Consider the following 18,017-nt stretch of genomic DNA (forward strand, 5'->3'; position numbering starts at 1 on the left):
CTGCTGCGGCACTGATCTCTCCGTCCACATCACTCTCACTACAAAATGTTTTAACGTCAGACGGCTTGATGTTTTATCATTTGTGAAACAGACCTTGCTGTTGTTTTACAGACTGCTGTGGGCTGTCGCATCGCCATGGTGATGATGCAGTACAGTATAATGGCCAACAGCTACTGGCTGCTGGTGGAAGGCATCTACCTCCACAACCTGCTGGTCATCACTGTGTTCACAGAGAGGAACTACTTCAAAATCTACCTGTGCATTGGCTGGGGTGAGCTGGGGGTCTGCGAGTGTGTATATGAGTGTGTGTCTATGTGAAGTAAAAACTCAGGGGATGCAAGTTATTAATATGATGTGCTTAATTATACTTTTTGCATGAAAGGAAATTAAACGAGAGCAGATAAATGAAAAAAAGGACCGTAACGCTGGTGTACATCATGACTGTTTTGCATTAAGACAGCTCTCATTTCTTTCCAGGTACCCCGTTAATATTCCTCGTGCCCTGGGTGATAGCTAAATACCTGTATGAAAACCAAGAGTAAGTTTCCACAGTGCCCTCCGTCTCTCTTACTCTATTCCCTCACTCCTACCTTCCCTGCTATCAGACTCGCCTACAACATCTTCAGAAATCAGAAAAAAACTGGCAGATGGTATTCTTTCTTGAACGTTTGAATGTTGATACTCAGCAGGCCAATTTGATGATGATTACAACTCAATGCGTTGGCTGCAACTATACTTTTCACACAGGCACATTTAATCTTCTGTGCGAATATGAAAAACTGTGAGAACAGCAGATGCTTTGGCACATTTAATACTTCCCAAACATTATTATGCAATCTCATAGGTTCTAGTCTAAGCAGCAATTGGGGGTTGAAAAGATTTTTAAATCTACACTTTCTAAAGAACGGACACATTGTGTTGTTATTTCAAACTTTAAAAACCCTTGATGGTGCTGCCGTGTGTCACTCACACAGCCAGGGAGAGGACATCTTTCTACTTTAGCAGAGTTGCAAAGCAGTGTGACAACATTTGCTACACAGTGAACCTTGTTTGAAAGCATATGAGGTGTGTCTGAGTATCTCTGACTGATTGTTCCTCTTACACATTCCTTTTCAGATGCTGGGGACAAAATATAAACATGCATTACTGGTGGATCATCCGTTCCCCCATACTGCTAGCAGTTGTGGTAATTCCTCTTGTTATCTCTGTTGCTGTCTTCTGCTTTTTTTCAACCAGTAGGTTTCTTTAGTTCACATCATGATATACTACATCCTACATTTGAATACAAAAGCCGAAGAAGTTTATTATTTTTGCCTTGAGAAATATGGGAACAATAACATGGGAATAACATGGGAAATAAGTGCATTCGCCCATCACAATCCCACATTTACCCACCACTACTGTATTTCCACGTCCTGCATTCATACACTACAATATTAAACACACTTCATTTATTCATGATGTGTAAAAGGCTGTCGGTGCTTTAGGCCAAACATCTGGGAGACATCTTGAGAGTCATAGGTTTTGGATTAAAGAGATGTGTTTTCTTTGATACTGCAAAGTGTACCTAACCCCTATCCATACGGCAACCAGCCTTATTATTGTAGGTGAGCACTGCAAAGGTCAGTTCTGAGCTTTTATATAAGTCCCATTTGTCATGGCTCTTATGTCAGGCCTGTTACACAGACGGAATTTTCCATGAATTAATCTTCCAACTAAGTGCACTGCCTGTATCTCACAGGAATTCCTGTGTTTGAATTGCCTCAGGGACAGAAGGGCTGCTTCCCATTTCAGTGTTTCCCTCTTTGTCCTAATCCCACCATGTTTAAGGTGATCAGGAGTATAAAACTACGCTCAGCAGTAAGCACTAATATGCGTGTGTTCGTGAACAAAAATCAGATTTCCCTAATAAAATATATGGTAACACAGAAGGACACACACATATAAAAAGAGCATGTGCTGTATGTACTCTTTGCAGTATATGGAGTGAAATCCACATACACTTCAAGAAGAGGAAATGGAGGAAGCTCATCCATCATGAAACTTTTGGGGTGTGACTTTTGCTCACTCCAGCCCTTTGACTGAAAAAAAACTGAAAATATCTGCTACGTGCGTGTACTGATCAAAAAAGGCATGGATATCTGGCATGGACTCTGTTTACGAATGAGCCCTTTTCACTTCCTCTGTCCAGGCTCCTTCAAATTAACAACCCTCATTTTAAATACACTGAAAAGGTCACATCATAAGTGATTTTCATTAGAGAAACACCCGCTGTTGTGATGGCATCTAATGTGAAAGGGTTCCCTGACCACAATGTGCTTCTGCTGTGAGCAATAAGGTTAAAGGTGCAGGCTACTCAAGTAAAAAAAGATGTTTTGTGATTATCGGTAGCATTTTTTGATATTAATCCATTCAGAATATTTTGGTTTCAACTGCAAATGGATTTGACAGTTTTCATTGGAATTTATTTGTTGTATGAATATGGCAATATGTGGTTTATAATGTGTTTCTAAAAAAGCATATTTTGCTGTTCAGTTTCACAAACATGATTGTTCAATGCTTTGAGCAGCATAATGTCATACACCAATGTGTACAATGTTTAAGATCTGTTTGGCTTTCATTAAAACGGTTATGTCTCTGTCTTTTCCAGATCAACTTCCTTATCTTTATCCATATCATCAAAATTCTGGTGTCAAAACTTAGAGCACACCAAATGAGGTATACAGATTACAAATTCAGGTGAGTTTAAACGTTAACCATGTCTTTTTTTCTATTCACATAAAAAAAGTCCACTTATTAGATCTGTTCTTTCTCTATGTCTCTCATCCCTCTCAGGTTGGCTAAGTCGACTCTAACCCTGATCCCCCTGCTGGGCATCCATCAGGTGGTCTTCATCTTCGTCACAGATGAGTCCACCAAGGCCACCATAGGACTGCGTCTCACCAAGCTCTTCAGCGACCTCTTCTTCTCCTCCTTCCAGGTCGGCCCCTGAAATAATTACTTCTAGAACATCAGCTACTGCAATTTTCTAAAACTAAGACGACACCATTTATGAAATTACTCGACAACGACACTGACCTGGGATCAAGTGAGAGTTGAAACATAGTTAAAGAATTTTGTAGTTCATAATGCTGAGACAACATTGAAAAAGAAACATACAGAATTAAATGGAAGGCACACAACTGCAGCTGAGAAAAGCATTCATGTTATCAAATCAAAATCAAAAAATTCACGCTACGCCAAATCAGTAAACATCTTCCTTTCATCTTATCTAAGTGTCAGTCCAGATGAGCTTAATCAGTCGCAGCATGTCAGAGCTTCCCTTCCCCCAGACAATTGAGAAGTGCTGTATTTTCTCATGTGTCTGGCTGTGTCACAGTGTGACATAATTACAGTGACCTTTTTGCTACGGGGACAGCGATGACGTGTGTCGAGATAATAACAGACAACAACTAGGGGAATTGCCTTGATGAAGAAAGCGAAAGAGAGAGGAAAATAATACAAAGTCAAAGAGCACAAGTTCAATCAAGACAGAAGATACTCTGATGTGCAGTGCTTGTGATTGATTTAGTCATAGAGCAACACATTTACAAACACGAAAAAGTGCATGCGTTAATATAGTTCAAAACATGTTTTCATAGTTTTAAACAATGGATTTTCAAAGTACTCTAAATATTGTATCTGTCATGAATTAAAGATAGGAGACTGACTCAGTTCTTTCTCCACAGGGTCTCTTGGTGGCCATCTTGTACTGCTTTGTCAACAAAGAAGTAGGCGTCCTCATTGGCATTTGCACCGCAGAAACCCTTTGACAGCCCCATACTTTCCTACCATCATCACTTTAATAACAGCTGCTTGTCTCTCCCTCCTCTCCTCAGGTGCAATCGGAGATCTTGAAGAAGTGGAAGCGCTGGAAGCTAGGGAGGAACATAGAGGAGGAATACCGCCACACCTACAGCAATACCCCCAACACCAAGACAGCAAGCCTGCTGAACCACGTCTCTCGTCTGCCTCATCTCCCCGACATCGCCAAGACCTCCTCCCCGGTCTGCAGCCCTGAGGAGACACACATGCTTGTGGCTGGATGTCACAACGGTATGGTCAACAGTAAGGGGGCAGGCCAGTGTGCCTCCCCGCTTCACAAGGGAACAAACTGCACCCTACTGGAGGACATGAGCCTTACGGACAGGGTGCATTGTTACGAGGGTCAGAGAGAGAATGTGGAGAGCCACCTGTGAAAGGTACCAGGAACAAGACCTTATTGAGCTCTCCTCTGGCTCTGTCATACTGCCCTGGGTGGCTGTGAAGAGCAGGGCTGATGAACTCATCTGTCAGAGTGTCTTTGCCCAGAGATTAGTGAAACTGAACGGAGAACAGCCCTCTCCACAGCCTGAGAACGGAGAATAATACGGCAGCCTCCCACACTGAGATGTTCTGTGAGCCGTGTAAATTGATTTCTGTACATGTTTGTCGGACAGCAGAAGACACTGCTGCATTTTGAACGATAGCATCTCAAGGCAGATAAGCCATGTAAAATAATAAGACAAAAACCTCAAATCTCAAATAGCAACAATGGAAACTAAACAAAAAGCGCCTCTGCTTTACTTTGTGATGTGTATCAAATGTGTGTTTTGTGGTACTGGAGGCTAAAGACAAACTGGACATTGAACTGCATACACCAAAAGACCAAACAAGTTCATCATAACAAATGATAGGAAACAAAATGCTTCTTTGCTTTGCTTTGATATCTGATTTATCGTCTAACAAGAGAATAAGCATTCTGCTGTACCTAATGCGGTGACCACGGTGCTGTCCCGGGGGATGTGGAAATTGGCAGCTGCTCTCACCAGGTCATTCCTGGCTTACATATAGCCAAGTGATGGTATGAGATGAATTATAAATCAGTTAAAATGGCTTGACTAGGTGTTTTACAGAAAATAAGTGTTTTTTTATATAGGTCTAAGCAATGGATTCTGTCGAGTGCTTAAGTTGTAACTGTGTAAATGTGCCAGGTGTGTTTTCAAGGGGGTGTATGTATAAGTTAATGTTTTCTTTTCTCCTAGCCATCAAGATGTTGTCGGACTCACATGCCCTGAACCTCAACATAATAACACACTCAACCCTTGAGATGAACGCTGATAGAGGAAAATGTGCACTCAAATCAAGGATAAAAATACACAGCATATAGACATGGCCTGAAGAGGCACACATGCATAAAGAATGAATCTAACACTGTGACTCAAAGTAACTTGTCGTTTCTGGCACAGGGGTGTTTTTGTCGGTTTAAATATAGGCTGTCGTGCATGCAGATTTTGCAGATTTAGTTTAGGTTATTACAGTGCCATCACATTAGTGTCCCCACTGTGCAAATGCAAAAAAGAGAAGAAAAACCGTTTGTGTTAATAATTTTCTGTGCCCAGTTACTCTACAAACAGTGTTTACTATTCAGCCTTACCCCGTGTGTGCAGGGGCTGTGGACAAATCTCTAAAAGTAGAACAAAACCTATAATGACAAATAAAAGCTAAATTAGCAGTGGTACATTCGCTTATGAAGACATTGCATTTCTTTTCAAAAGAGGGAAGCCTCCTTCATAACGTTTTATTTTTTTTGAGCTTCATCTTGACGTTGTATGTATGACTATTTGCACAATGTTAATTTATAATTGCTAAATACTGTGTATATAATGTGTTTATACTGGTGATTTATTTGATAGCTGTCAATATTTGATTGTTTCTTGGCTTACGTGTGCGTGTTTGTATATTTTCAAGTGGGTATGAATGCGTGTGGTTTAAATATTCCAGATTTGTGGATGTGCTGCAGTAAAGATGAATCAGCGGCATCAGCCAGATAAGTGATGTGTTGATATGACCCCGTTCAAACAGAGCTCGGAGGTCAGTGGTCAGTGCAAGTCCCACTCTAGCATAAACAGTGTGCGTCACATGAAAAAGTAATGCCTGTATAAGGAATAACAAGAACAGAGCTTTGTGTTTTACTATGGGAGCTGCTCTCATTGTGGTTCCTGTAAATAATTGTGTAGTTCAGAGCAAAATAAGAGCACAACATGCAGCATGTTTGTCATTCAGATAATAGCTCTGTGCATTTACACTTCCGCCAGGAGCTGGTGTTGAGTTGATGCTGAGGATAGTAATGAGCAGGTAGTCAGAATTGAGCTGGGAGCATGAAACACATCTGGTGCTGCTGTTGCCCAGAAGTTAATCCTCAGTGGAGTTCTTGTTTTCCAGAGCAGGAGACATTATTAGATACGGTAACAGAGGAATGTTGTGCACCTTGAGTAAAATAGTATTTATATGTAAGTATGGTCTAAATATATTGCTGATTTTATTTCAAATTAATACATGTATTTTAAGCTGTGACCATGTATGTTTTTGAAGCCAGCAGCTTGAGTCTCTCCCCTGTCTGGACCAAAGCGGTTCTGTATGAATGTATTCTATAAGGGGCCCAAATCAGTATGTTCCTTTTCTCTTAAAGCTGGTTGTGTACAATATATTTGCAGTGAGGAACCAATCAGTAAACTGTGTCCAGGTGTATACAGTTAATCATATATTGTGTCCGTTTATCAAACTTTGTCCTAATAGTGAAAGAATAAACTACAATGTATGTGAAAGAGTATTTTTGCTGTGTATTTTGTATCAGTGCACATTTAAGTGTCATAAATAAAGAGAATGCATGTGGGGATTTACTTGTCTTGTTGGTGACTGCAGTGGCTAGCTGGACCTGCTGGCTGGCTGAATGCCATGTTCTTTCACAGCACATGCTATTCCTTTTGTGGCCACTGGATAGGTCAGCTCACATCAACTCATTAAAACCACCTAGTTTAAATTTACCGGTATCTTCCAGGCCTGCTTGTCGAAATAATAAAATACTTTGGAAAGCCCCTCTCTCAAAACCTTTCCTATTTAGGCAAATGTGTGACCATAGCGCATCAATGTGTACGAAATTGATTTAACCGTGGTGAAGATGTTTAAACTCTGATGAAATGTGGTTGGACATTTTAATGCACAACAAAATAAGACTTCTGTATGCTAGAGAAATGTCTCAAATAACACATTTCTTGTGTAATTGCAACCCCAACAAAAATCAAACTAACAAAAAATCCCTAGCATATATATTTGAGATAACTGACATGTTACTGAAGACCAAAGGCGCTTTTCTCAGCACAGAACCATTTATTGCCCTCTGGGGTGTATGAGAAGATGAAAAGTGGTGGCAAAGGCATATATTCCACACAAAAAAATGCCCATGAAGTAATTATATTTGGGGTAAGGGTCAATGGATGTAATATTTTTGTTTACTCCCTGAGGCCTTAGAACTACGTGTATGCCCTGATGTGCTTAAACAGATTGTGTGTGATTGGGCTATAAAGCGGTGTGTTATCCTCCACCCTCAACTCTGCCTGACAGGCCCGTGCTATCATCAGTTCCCAGGACCAATAGCGTGGCACAGCTGGAAGGGCACAGTGCACACAGGGTTTGTGAATACATATTTAACACCAACATATCTCATCATGTCACCACGCTACTCAAATTCTATATGTCTAAACACGGCGCATCATATCAAATTACTTAACAGTCTGAGTGAACTGTGACATGTGCCTCCGGCCATATTAAATCATTGCAGGACTATGGATTACATTAGCGTTATATACAGATTTTTTTTCAGTATTTAGTGAAACATTATGTTTAAACCATACCCTGAAGAAATCAGCGATATTCCCCGGTAAATAATGATTTTATAGCTCTTTTTTATCAAAACCTTTATATTCCGTCTGGCCGCCGCCATTTTTGCCATTTTCAGTAGTCACGTGATGGTCGTGACGTCATCCATGCGTTCACTTTGTCAACACACGGAAACATAGCTGAATATTTGAGTTCGGACTCGTCAGCAGAGGAAGAAGTTTTGATGTTTTATCAGTATGACAATACGACACCCTCTGTCCGTAGACCCTCACATCGTACAAGGAAAAACTTCCGAAGAAAACCCCCAGTTTAAAGGGAACATGGGAGAAACCTCAGGGAGAGCAACAGAGGAGGGATCCCTCTCCCAGGACGGACAGACGTGCAATAGATGCCGTGTGTAAATTGAAGAGATAATACATTTGCAACATAGGTAGTCCAGATGTTTGAAAATGCATGTGTGTATAATAGGAAGATGATATAAGATACTATATGTATGCATGTAGTACCACCCTTGCTAGCGATTCCCTCCCTTAGCATACTCAGCTTCGTTGTCCCTGGCCATAGAATCACGATTTTATGGGGCCGGAAAAAACTGGGGCGAAATACACACTGGTCGGTACTACGCTATATGGAAAGGCCACCAAAAACTGTCCTGGCCTGGACGCTAAAGGATGTTAAAACGGGGCTAGCCGCTGCAATGGAAATGCGCTATAACATACCTTATTCTTACTCCGAGCACTACTTCTGCTCCTCCGTCGCTTCACACTTGCAGAGGGCGATTTCTCAACTGGCCGAACTGGTGTCCTGGTCGGTGATGACACCAGAAAGACCGATGGTACTGCATCTCCATTAAGTAATGGTTGTTCCATAAATCCCATGTTATGTTTTATCATACTCTCAGAGTAGTCGTCCGGAAATTTGAAATGTTCGCTGCATACATGAGCCTGTGAATCTTTCGGTTCGGGCCGGCCACATTTCGCTAGCCACTGCCTCTGAATGTACTTCTTACGCTTACCTTTTGGCAACAGATGGAACTAAGCATTCCGTGGATTGTTCCTATCAGAATTGTGGCAATATTTCGCGATACAGTGAGGCATATTTGAAGAGAGAAACTACAGTAAATAACATGGAGATCAACGTGTCCTCGAAAACCAAACGCATGGTTTACGTCACGTCCGGAAAATGGCGGCGCCCACAGTGTTGATGTTATTTCGGTATATAATCAGTTTAAAATCACTGATAATGTCATCGGATTAAAAAAAAAAAAGAAAGACTGGCAGAGACTGGTCTGTTTTATCGGATGATAATTATTTAAAAATGAGTGTCATGAGCATACCATTCCTTTAAAGGTCACCAATTGTGCAAAATCCACTTTTTCATGTCTTGTATACATCAACATGTCTCCCCTCTGAGTAAAGAGATTCTGAAAGTTTCAGGAAAAAAGATTTGCTCACTTTTTGTCCTGATCCATTTATATAAAAACCTGTCTGAAAATGAGCTAATTAGATTTTGGCCACTTTATGATGTGTGACGACCCCTCCACACCACGTGGGGTGCCGTCTGTTTGTGTGTGTGGTTGTGGTTTGTGGGTGTTCACAGGTTTAGGCATAGATATATATAAACACTAGATGACTCACCCGCGCTGCTGGCCAATTGAGACCGACGTTGCCACTTGGCCGCCATCTTGCTACAGGCAGTTCTCTCATTCATAACATTATGGTTTACTATTTAAATAACCATAGCTTGCTCAATTTTCAACCAATTTTCAAACGGTTTGGTTTTTTATAAACATCAAAGATGTAGTTATGATACTGCATACTTATAATCATGGACTTTCATATGAAAATAACATCAGATAAAGCAATAGCTATACACACACACACACACACAAGGTATTTATATTTAAAATATTTGCCGGTGTATATATTTCCATTTATTTTATTATATTGTTAATATTTAAAATAAATTATAAAATTAAAATACATTTATATTTTATATATAAAAATCGGTCTCATGTTACCACTCTGTAAGCCAAGAGTTGTTAATTTAGCAATGCCTTAGCTTTAAGAACAGGGACACAACTAATGACAATAGCATATGTTGGTATATTATTTAGATATTCACACCTTTATCAGAAGAACCAAACCAACATAAAATGTGCTCACAGACAGGCCAGTTCTGTCTCATTTATCACAATTATTTTTTGAGATCTTCATATCATCCTAGTTTTGTAAACAAATCCAGAACCTTTGAAATATGTCATTGAAAAAAGACCAAGAATAATATAAACTGTACCATGTGTCCTTTTGTGTCCTTCTGTAGTTCATTTGTGGTTTGTCTTGTTTCACCCCGGCTGATATATCACAAAATCCACTGTTTAAATTGTTCCCTATATTGCCCCTATGCAATATATGCACCAACAATCAATCATCGTCCAGCCTCAGCTTTGGTATTCTTTCACAACCATGTTATGGGTTTATTAGACTGAGCAAACATAAACATATGTGGGGAACATAGTGCTGCGTCTCCTGTCCGGTCAAATTCCTCACTCCTGAAGTGCTCACTGCAGAGCAGTGTCCTGTCACTCACAGGAAACAAAACCGTCCCTTCTTAGGCCGAGTTCCCACTGCCTCCTCCTCTCTTTGGTTTTGGGAAACCTTAAAAACATGAGAAAGGTAGCCAAATATATAAATTATTGTCAACATGTTCCTCCCTTCTTTCCTTTAACATTAAGGGTAGGACAAAAACACACACCGAAATTATCATATTTTTGGTATGTATGCATGTATGTATAGCCTACTTTAAGAATAAGACAACCACACTAAGAGTAATAAAAAAGGTGTCCAATAGAAACATTAAATAATTGTGTAAAGAAATGGTAACAACATATTCTAAAGAGGCTGGGTCAACAACAATCTTGCAATACTATTATCTCACATAGCCCCACTGATCCTGTGTAGCAGGACTTGTAATGTACATACATCCACTAAGTAATTAACGATTATCCTGATTTTAGTCATAATATTGTCATATCTTACAGGTGAAAGGTGATCCCACGGGTTCTTGTTTCCAGACTGCAGTGCGGTGATTGGAGCATCCGTAGGCTGCACAAAAGTCCGGCATAGTCAGGTACTTCTGTAAACACAAAGCCAGCAAATTCCTGTATCATAATGCAAGATGTTTTTAACAAGCCAAACCACGTGGAAGAAATCATGTGTAACTTAAGTTGTGTTGAAAGAAAGAGCAGTTCTGCCTCTCCCACTGGTGTAAAGTTGCTGGGTCAACTTTGTAATACTAGGTCTCACTGACAGCCTCTTGTTATTAGCCAGCTAATAAATACAACCACATACACAAAGAAAAGCTGCAATTTCAACATATCCAAGCATCCTTTATCACAGCCATGCTAATCATGTTTATAATAAACCAAACCGTTTGTAAATCAGTCAAGATTTCAGTGAGTTAAGAGTATTTTTGTGCAGATCACTCACCTGACAACAGCTACCATAACGCGAATCAGAGTAACTGTTGACTGTAGCAAGATGGCGGCCGGTCAGCTACGCTGGGCAATCTCCCATGAGCCATCTAGTGTTTATATATATCTATGGGTTTAGGTGCTGATGAGCCGCACCTGTGGGAGGATACCTGCCTGATGAGCTACACCTGTTGAAACCGGATATAGGAGGAGCCCAGCCGGTTACGTCGCTGTCGCTCTCACTCTTCTGGGCACTCTCTCTGCGCCAGCCTCAGGGACTTGTTGCTGGTGTTTATTTAGTTGTTTTGTTTCAAAGAATAAACTATATATTCTTACCTCTCGTCTTGCCTCCCTGCTTTATGTTACAGCCCACGAGCCGGGTTGTAACATATGGGGGCTCGTGGTTGAACCTTGTCGTTTCGGAGGTACCTTTCGAAAATGGAGTTGTTGTGAACAGAGAAGAACTTAATACACAGCTGTAGCGTGTTACGAGCAGTGGGCCGTGATGGGGCGCACAGCTGGTTGTTTGGGAGTAGTCTTGACGAGGGTAAGTGTTTCGTTGTGAACGACAGTAAGGGTGGCACACGGATTATTTTATTCACGGCAGACACGTACCGTCAGGGCCGGACTGGGACAATAAGTCAGGCCGGGAATTATACACCCAGCCAGGCCACTACCAGTTTTTTGTGCCATTTTGCTGGATTTATTTGTCAATATTTACAGCGCTGCTGCGCGTAGTGATAGCCCTCTAAATCTACTTCCAAAAAATAAACATGGAGATGGGTTACTATTTAAACATATGTGCAAATCTATTTAGGAACCTATTCATGTGAACATATTTTAAGTGGGAGTGGACCTCAAATCCTATAGGGGGGTCCGGGGGCATTTTCCCCCGGTAAGATTTTTTTTTTTTAAATGTTGGACTTAAAGTTGGGGTAGGTCATTTTGGAGAAACCAGCTGGAGTGCACTAGAATTTGAAAATACACAACCGGAACAAATCTGCCACTTCCTCACAGAGCCCCTCCTCCAACACACACGAACGCTCACATGACCAATGAGGGCATGAGATAAGTGTGTGCACAGATGGAAGGCTGACAGGCAGGTAGGCCATCCAGTTACTTACCGGGCTGGCTCAGATGATTGGTCGTGCTTTTTACAGCGCCACGGCTTCCACAGATGATGTGTTTTAATGGATTTTTTGTCAAAGCACTTCAGATATTCATTGCTATCGAGATGTTAAGAGCATTCCATGGAATATAACAAAAAGTGTATCTTGAGCCGGTTTCTCAAACTTACCTACCCCACCTTTAAATGCATCAATCTGGTTCACTTTGAGGGGGAAATAAAGAGAGAGACTACACCCACATGAAACAGAACTGTATACATTTAAATAATCATAAAATCATAATAACATGGCCATAACCAATAACATACCATATCCAATATGATAAAACATTGAAACTTGTTTATTTATTTGTTTTTGGTTCATTTATAGTTGTGAGTGTGTCTGGGCTCCTGAACCAGCCTCACCTGTCTCCCCCTTCTCCTCTTTGAGGCAGCAGCAAAGACTAGTTTTAGCTCTCAACAAGTTTTTAAAGTTTATCTTACATTTTTTCACCTAGTTAACGTTTTTTTATTATTATTCATGCATATTTTACTAATCACTCTCCCTTCAAATGGAAATATGTGTTTACATGAATGGTGACCAAACCGTGAGACCCACTGATAACTAAGTTAACTATCTAAACACTCAGCAGAGTCCTTTACCTCACCTGAGCTGTAGTTATCAGCCTCTCAGTCTGACAGGAGAGGACTCTCCTCCACCCTGTTGTTGAAACAGCTCCTTATATCCGTTAGCGCAGCTAGCTAGCACCAGATGCTAACAACAACAATAGCCTACACGTAACCGATGCGCGCGCTTTCTCTCTCTTGCTCACTTGCGCCACACATACACACACACACACCCTCCCGAGCTTGAATGACACACAGAGACCAATCGAGGGCATTAGTGTATGGTCTGTATGAAAGTGGCCATGTCGGCAGGCCACATCATGTAGACAGCCAGTCACCCTCTGTGAGGCAGAGTCAGACCCACATTTGCGCAGCGTTGCGTTCACAATACATACATAGCAAAAATCCTCAGGCCAGCAGGCCACTTCGCAGGCCAGGCCATCGGGAAACCTCCCGGTGCTCCCGATGGCCAGTCCGGGCCTGCGTACCGTTGGTATTGTCCCTGTTAGGTCTAGTACGGTCTCCCTTGGAGGTCGTGGGGGGGGGGGGTTGTAGTGTGGTGTGAAAGTGGTTAGAGCTATTAGCTCGGGAGCACGCCGAGGCTGCGGGTGGAGTTGCCGGGTTTTTCGGTCGCTTCGCCGAGCTTACGGTATTTAGTGCGTAAGTACCCGCCATAATTAGCACCTGAAGACTAGCGGGGAGTTTAGCTAGTTTCTGTGTGGCAGTTAGAGGGACAGGCCGCGGTAGCATGGCTGTGTGGTAGCGTGAACGTGCACTCAGTGTTGTCATGATGGAGAGTGTGGAGGAGTTTGTGAGAGCGCCTACAGAGGAGCTACTGGAGGGCTTCTCACGTGAGCAGCTGATCAGTGTTGCTGAACATTTCCGCTTGGATGTTGGGGATAAGAGGATGAAGGAAAACATAAGAGGAATTGTTAGGGCAAATCTGTTCGAGTTGGGTGTTTTCAAAGGGGGAAAATATACGGTTGATCCTGGCAGAGACGGTGTCAGTACATCTGGCTGCCGTGATACAGACCTGACTTTTGAGCAGAGAAAGGAGCTGTTGCTGTTGCAGCTAGAAATTAAAAGGCTTGAGTTAGAGGAGCGGAGGTTGGGTTTACCTGCTGGTGGTGCAAGTCAGGCCTCTAATTCCCCTGATAGAGCTACTCCATTTGACGTGGCCGGTAATCTGCGGGTTGTGCCTCAGTTTAATGAACGGGATCCAGACACATTTTTCTCCTTGTTTGAGCGTGTGGCTGAGAGCAGAGAATGGTCAGAGGCTAATAGCACCTTATTGCTGCAGTGTGTGCTAACAGGTAGGGCACAGGAAGCTTATTCTGCTTTAACGATGGAGGACAGCAAAGTGTATCTGATGGTCAAAACTGCTGTATTGAAAGCTTATGAGTTGGTTCCTGAGGCCTATCGACAGAGGTTTCGGTCCTGGGAGATGTCTGACAGGCAGACACATGTTGAGTTTGCCAGGGATCTGGTTACCGCTTTCAGTAGGTGGTGTAACTCCTTGAAAGTGGATACGTATGTCGCATTGTGTGAGTTGATGGTGTTGGAGCAATTTAAAAATTCTGTGCCCAGACACATTGCGGTTTACATCAGCGAGCGTAAGGTGACAACTGCTGCAGAGGCTGCTGCTCTGGCAGATGATTATGTGCTAACGCACAGGGGCGGTCGTAACTTCAGGGTCCAGGACCAAGGGGATATGTATGGTCCTGGGAGATGGGAGGAGAAAAATAGGTCAACCTGGGGTAGACCTGAACGTATGATGCGAGGTCAGGCACAGGGTGATTCGGATATATGTCATTTCTGCAAGGGGAGAGGGCACTGGAAGGGTGACTGTCCCAAAGCTAAGGCTAGCAGGGGGAACCATGTAGGCCAGGTTAACTCTGCTGCTTGTGCTGTGTCTGTAAAACCTATTCCTGTCGTCTTTCCCTGTCAGCAGGTTAATGAGCCATGCGGGTTGAAGGAACCGGATTTCTCTGCGTTTATGTCAAACGGATACGTGTCACTGGTGGGGGGTGACGTTAGGGTGCCGGTAAGAATTTTGAGGGACACGGCAGCATATGATTCCTACATTTTGAGCTCTGTGTTATCATTTTCGGACAAATCTGGAACTGGGGATTTTGTCCGGATGCAAGGGATGGGAATGAATGTTGAGCCTGTTCCTCTGCATTCTGTTGTGCTTAACTCAGGTCTGGTGCAGGGTGAGGTCGCCATGGGGGTCCGTCCTGTAATGCCAATCGGTGGTGTGGATGTTATCCTGGGTAACGGCCTGGCTGGCAGCCGTGTGTGGGCTGAGGGTCCACCGCCTACCATGCAGTCATCTTCACCCACTGTGACTGTTAAGGCAGAGGAGAATGCCAAGTGCTCTCCTAAAGTGTTTGTGGCTTGTTCTGTGACCCGGGCTGTGAGCCTTGCACAGGAGGAATCTGAGCAGGGTGAAGAGGTCAGTGCGGGAGATTCAGTGGTTATTCCTGACTTACTGTTGTCGGTATCCCGCAGTGAGTTGGTGATGGAGCAGAAAGCGGATGTCTCCCTCAGTCCGTTTTTTGAGACGGTTCTTTCCACCGAGGATGGAAATGGTGTCACCAGGGGTTGTCAGTTGCATGGGGGATTGCTGGTTAGAAAGTGGTGGTCACGTGGGAAAGGCTTCATTGGTGGGCCAGGGTATCAGATTGTGGTTCCCGTCAGGTTTCGTGAGGAGGTCCTCAGAAAAGCGCATGGGCAGTCGGGACATCTAGGTGTCCGTAAAACATGTGGTTACCTGTTGCGGTATTTCTTTTGGCCTGGGTTGAGGAGAGATGTGTCTCTGCATGTTGGGTCATGTCATGCATGTCGGACGGGTGGGCCAGTTCGGCAGCGACCTGGGGGTCAGGTTTTGGGTTTGTTGCCGGGGGGCTAGGTTGCGGTTTCTGGAGGGACATTCCGGGTTCTTCCAGGTGCTGAGTCAAGGGACTGGCCAGAGTGGTTTTCTGTCCACGCCGGAATATCTGAGAAGAGCTCCTAGCTATTTGGGTAATTAACGGTGTTCTTAGGGGAACCTCTTTCTTATGGGGGGGAGTGTGACGACCCCTCCACACCACGTGGGGTGCCGTGTGTGTGGTTTGTGGTTTGTGGGTGTTCACAGGTTCAGGTGCTGATGAGCCGCACCTGTGGGAGGATACCTGCCTGATGAGCTACACCTGTTGAAACAGGATATAGGAGGAGCCCAGCCGGTTACGTCGCTCTCACTCTTCTGGGCACTCTCTCTGCGCCAGCCTCAGGGACTTGTTGCTGGTGTTTATTTAGTTGTTGTGTTTCAAAGAATAAACTATATATTCTTACCTCTCGTCTTGCCTCCCTGCTTTATGTTACAGCCCACGAGCCGGGTTGTAACAGATGTCATAACGTTTTTTGGCTTGTGTAACCATTAGCCAATCACCAACCAAGGTACACCCCCCACCCCCCCTCATCACCTGAATCTCCTCCTAGAGCACCATTGTGTTCTTTTTAACCAAATATCTTGCAGAGGGGCGTGGGGAGTGGCTCCTTATTTTCATCTAAAGTAACAGACAGAGAATCAGCACTTTAGAAACAGGGCTGAAACAAGGGGATTATGGGATGCTAAAATGCATGATCTGTTTGGTATTTCGAGCAAAACACTTCAGAGACATGTTTTGTATATAACTGAGAAGTATAATATATTGATGAAAAACAGTATAATAGGGGACCTTTAATATTGCTTGTGCTACCTGTGCTCCAGGATGCCTGTCTATACCAGCCTGCCTCTTTGTCTATGTTCTGTGCTTGGATCCACTTTCAAACCAAGCTGACACACATGACAGGAACAAAAGCGTAGCTAACCTAAACAAAAAAATGTCTGCTGCTCACATGCATTAGCATAATTCACTCTGTTACACAAAGTGTAGAGGAGAGCAGGAGAGACAAGAGGCGAGCACAGAGATAGAGAGAATCCGGATTTAGGGGTTTGGTTAATGCACAAGCGTCATCCGCCAGGTTGTTAGAGCTCATTAGCTTTGAGTACAGTCCCCTGGGTACACACTTTCTGCATCGAAGCAACCCAATCTACCAAAGCTACTATATCCCCATGTAATATGAAGAAGACCCTCTCAGTTTACACACCACAAACACACACAGCCTCGTCTGAGAAATCCCCCCTCACCGCGGCCTAATAGTCTGTCAACAGCCCTGCGCGCTCCGATCTCAAGCATGCCAAATTAAATCAACTACATGTGCAATCAGATTATCCCCATCAAACACAGAATAGGTCGAATAAATCCAATATCTCAGACAGTGTGGTGGTGCGAGCGGAAGCACTGAGTGAGGGACGTGGCTCTGGGTTAACTTACAGGCCTGGGTGGGAGTCTGAGAGCCAAAAGCTTCTCTCAGAGGAAGATTAAAAGGAGAGCTGGTACCATTGTGTGCCCTGTAGTGTTAGCGAAGTAGCAAATTATATGAAAGGCCATTGACAATATCCCACAGTTACATTTTTATTCAAGTTTTAGTCATTCTTAGTTTGACAGTTTAAGAAATAGTGAGTTTTGGAAGAAAGATTTTGCCACCTTTCATCAGAGCTAGGTTCCCTCTCTATGCAGAGTTTAGCTAACTAGCCTCTGATATATATTGAAAGAGGCATCAATCTTCTCATATTACTCAGAAGAAATAGACTTCCTAATTCAAGAAGTCATTGACAATGTAATAGCGGGAAACGTTTTTGTCTACCTCTTCTCAATTATCGTTGTTCAGAGGAGATTAAAATAATAAAAAAAGAAAGCCGGACTCTGAAATCAGAATATAATGACAGGGGAAATGATGACTGACTGGTAATAGCCTCAGGCAAAAATGACAGTGACACAAAGGCAATTTTGTGGTTAAAGTTAAAACTCCGGGAACATTTGGGTTATACATTAAGATATGACGTTACGTTTATGGGTGAAGTACAGCCAGAAATCCTCATTCAGGTTCTACTAAGAGGCAATTTCACATCCTATAAACGGTTCCTTCAATTACTTTCATCTTGCTATTACTCAAAAGACACTACTATAATTCTCTTCTTTAATGTGTTATATCATGTGTCCGTGAACAGTTCCACCAAATTGTTAGATG

At 42.9% G+C, this 18,017-nt stretch overlaps 1 protein-coding gene and 1 long non-coding RNA gene across 3 annotated transcripts in view; one reads left to right on the forward strand and one right to left on the reverse strand.

Annotated features, from left to right (window-relative positions):
* The window catches only part of gcgra (glucagon receptor a), a 52,470-nt gene extending 45,844 nt beyond the window's left edge, over nucleotides 1–6,626 (forward strand). Inside the window, exons 8-14 of one of the 2 annotated variants that reach the window (XM_034089928.1) lie at nucleotides 112–271; nucleotides 478–538; nucleotides 1,117–1,186; nucleotides 2,651–2,739; nucleotides 2,836–2,980; nucleotides 3,729–3,770; nucleotides 3,879–6,626. In XM_034089928.1, the coding sequence (XP_033945819.1) occupies nucleotides 112–271; nucleotides 478–538; nucleotides 1,117–1,186; nucleotides 2,651–2,739; nucleotides 2,836–2,980; nucleotides 3,729–3,770; nucleotides 3,879–4,238 (927 nt within the window). In that variant the 3' untranslated portion in view covers nucleotides 4,239–6,626. The remainder of the gene's footprint in view (nucleotides 1–111; nucleotides 272–477; nucleotides 539–1,116; nucleotides 1,187–2,650; nucleotides 2,740–2,835; nucleotides 2,981–3,728; nucleotides 3,771–3,878) is intronic. The other variant, XM_034089929.1, reaches the window with a different exon arrangement.
* A 3,517-nt stretch (nucleotides 6,627–10,143) lies between these two features.
* On the reverse strand, nucleotides 10,144–11,271 carry LOC139434328 (uncharacterized). Its single transcript, XR_011643687.1, has 3 exons — nucleotides 11,187–11,271; nucleotides 10,737–10,833; nucleotides 10,144–10,355 (listed from the first exon to the last, which is right to left on the reverse strand). It is a non-coding gene; the product is annotated as an uncharacterized lncRNA (long non-coding RNA).
* Between the last annotated feature and the right edge of the window lie 6,746 nt (nucleotides 11,272–18,017).

This window comes from Pseudochaenichthys georgianus, chromosome 8, assembly GCF_902827115.2.
Source record: "Pseudochaenichthys georgianus chromosome 8, fPseGeo1.2, whole genome shotgun sequence".
Classification (NCBI taxonomy): domain Eukaryota; kingdom Metazoa; phylum Chordata; class Actinopteri; order Perciformes; family Channichthyidae; genus Pseudochaenichthys; species Pseudochaenichthys georgianus.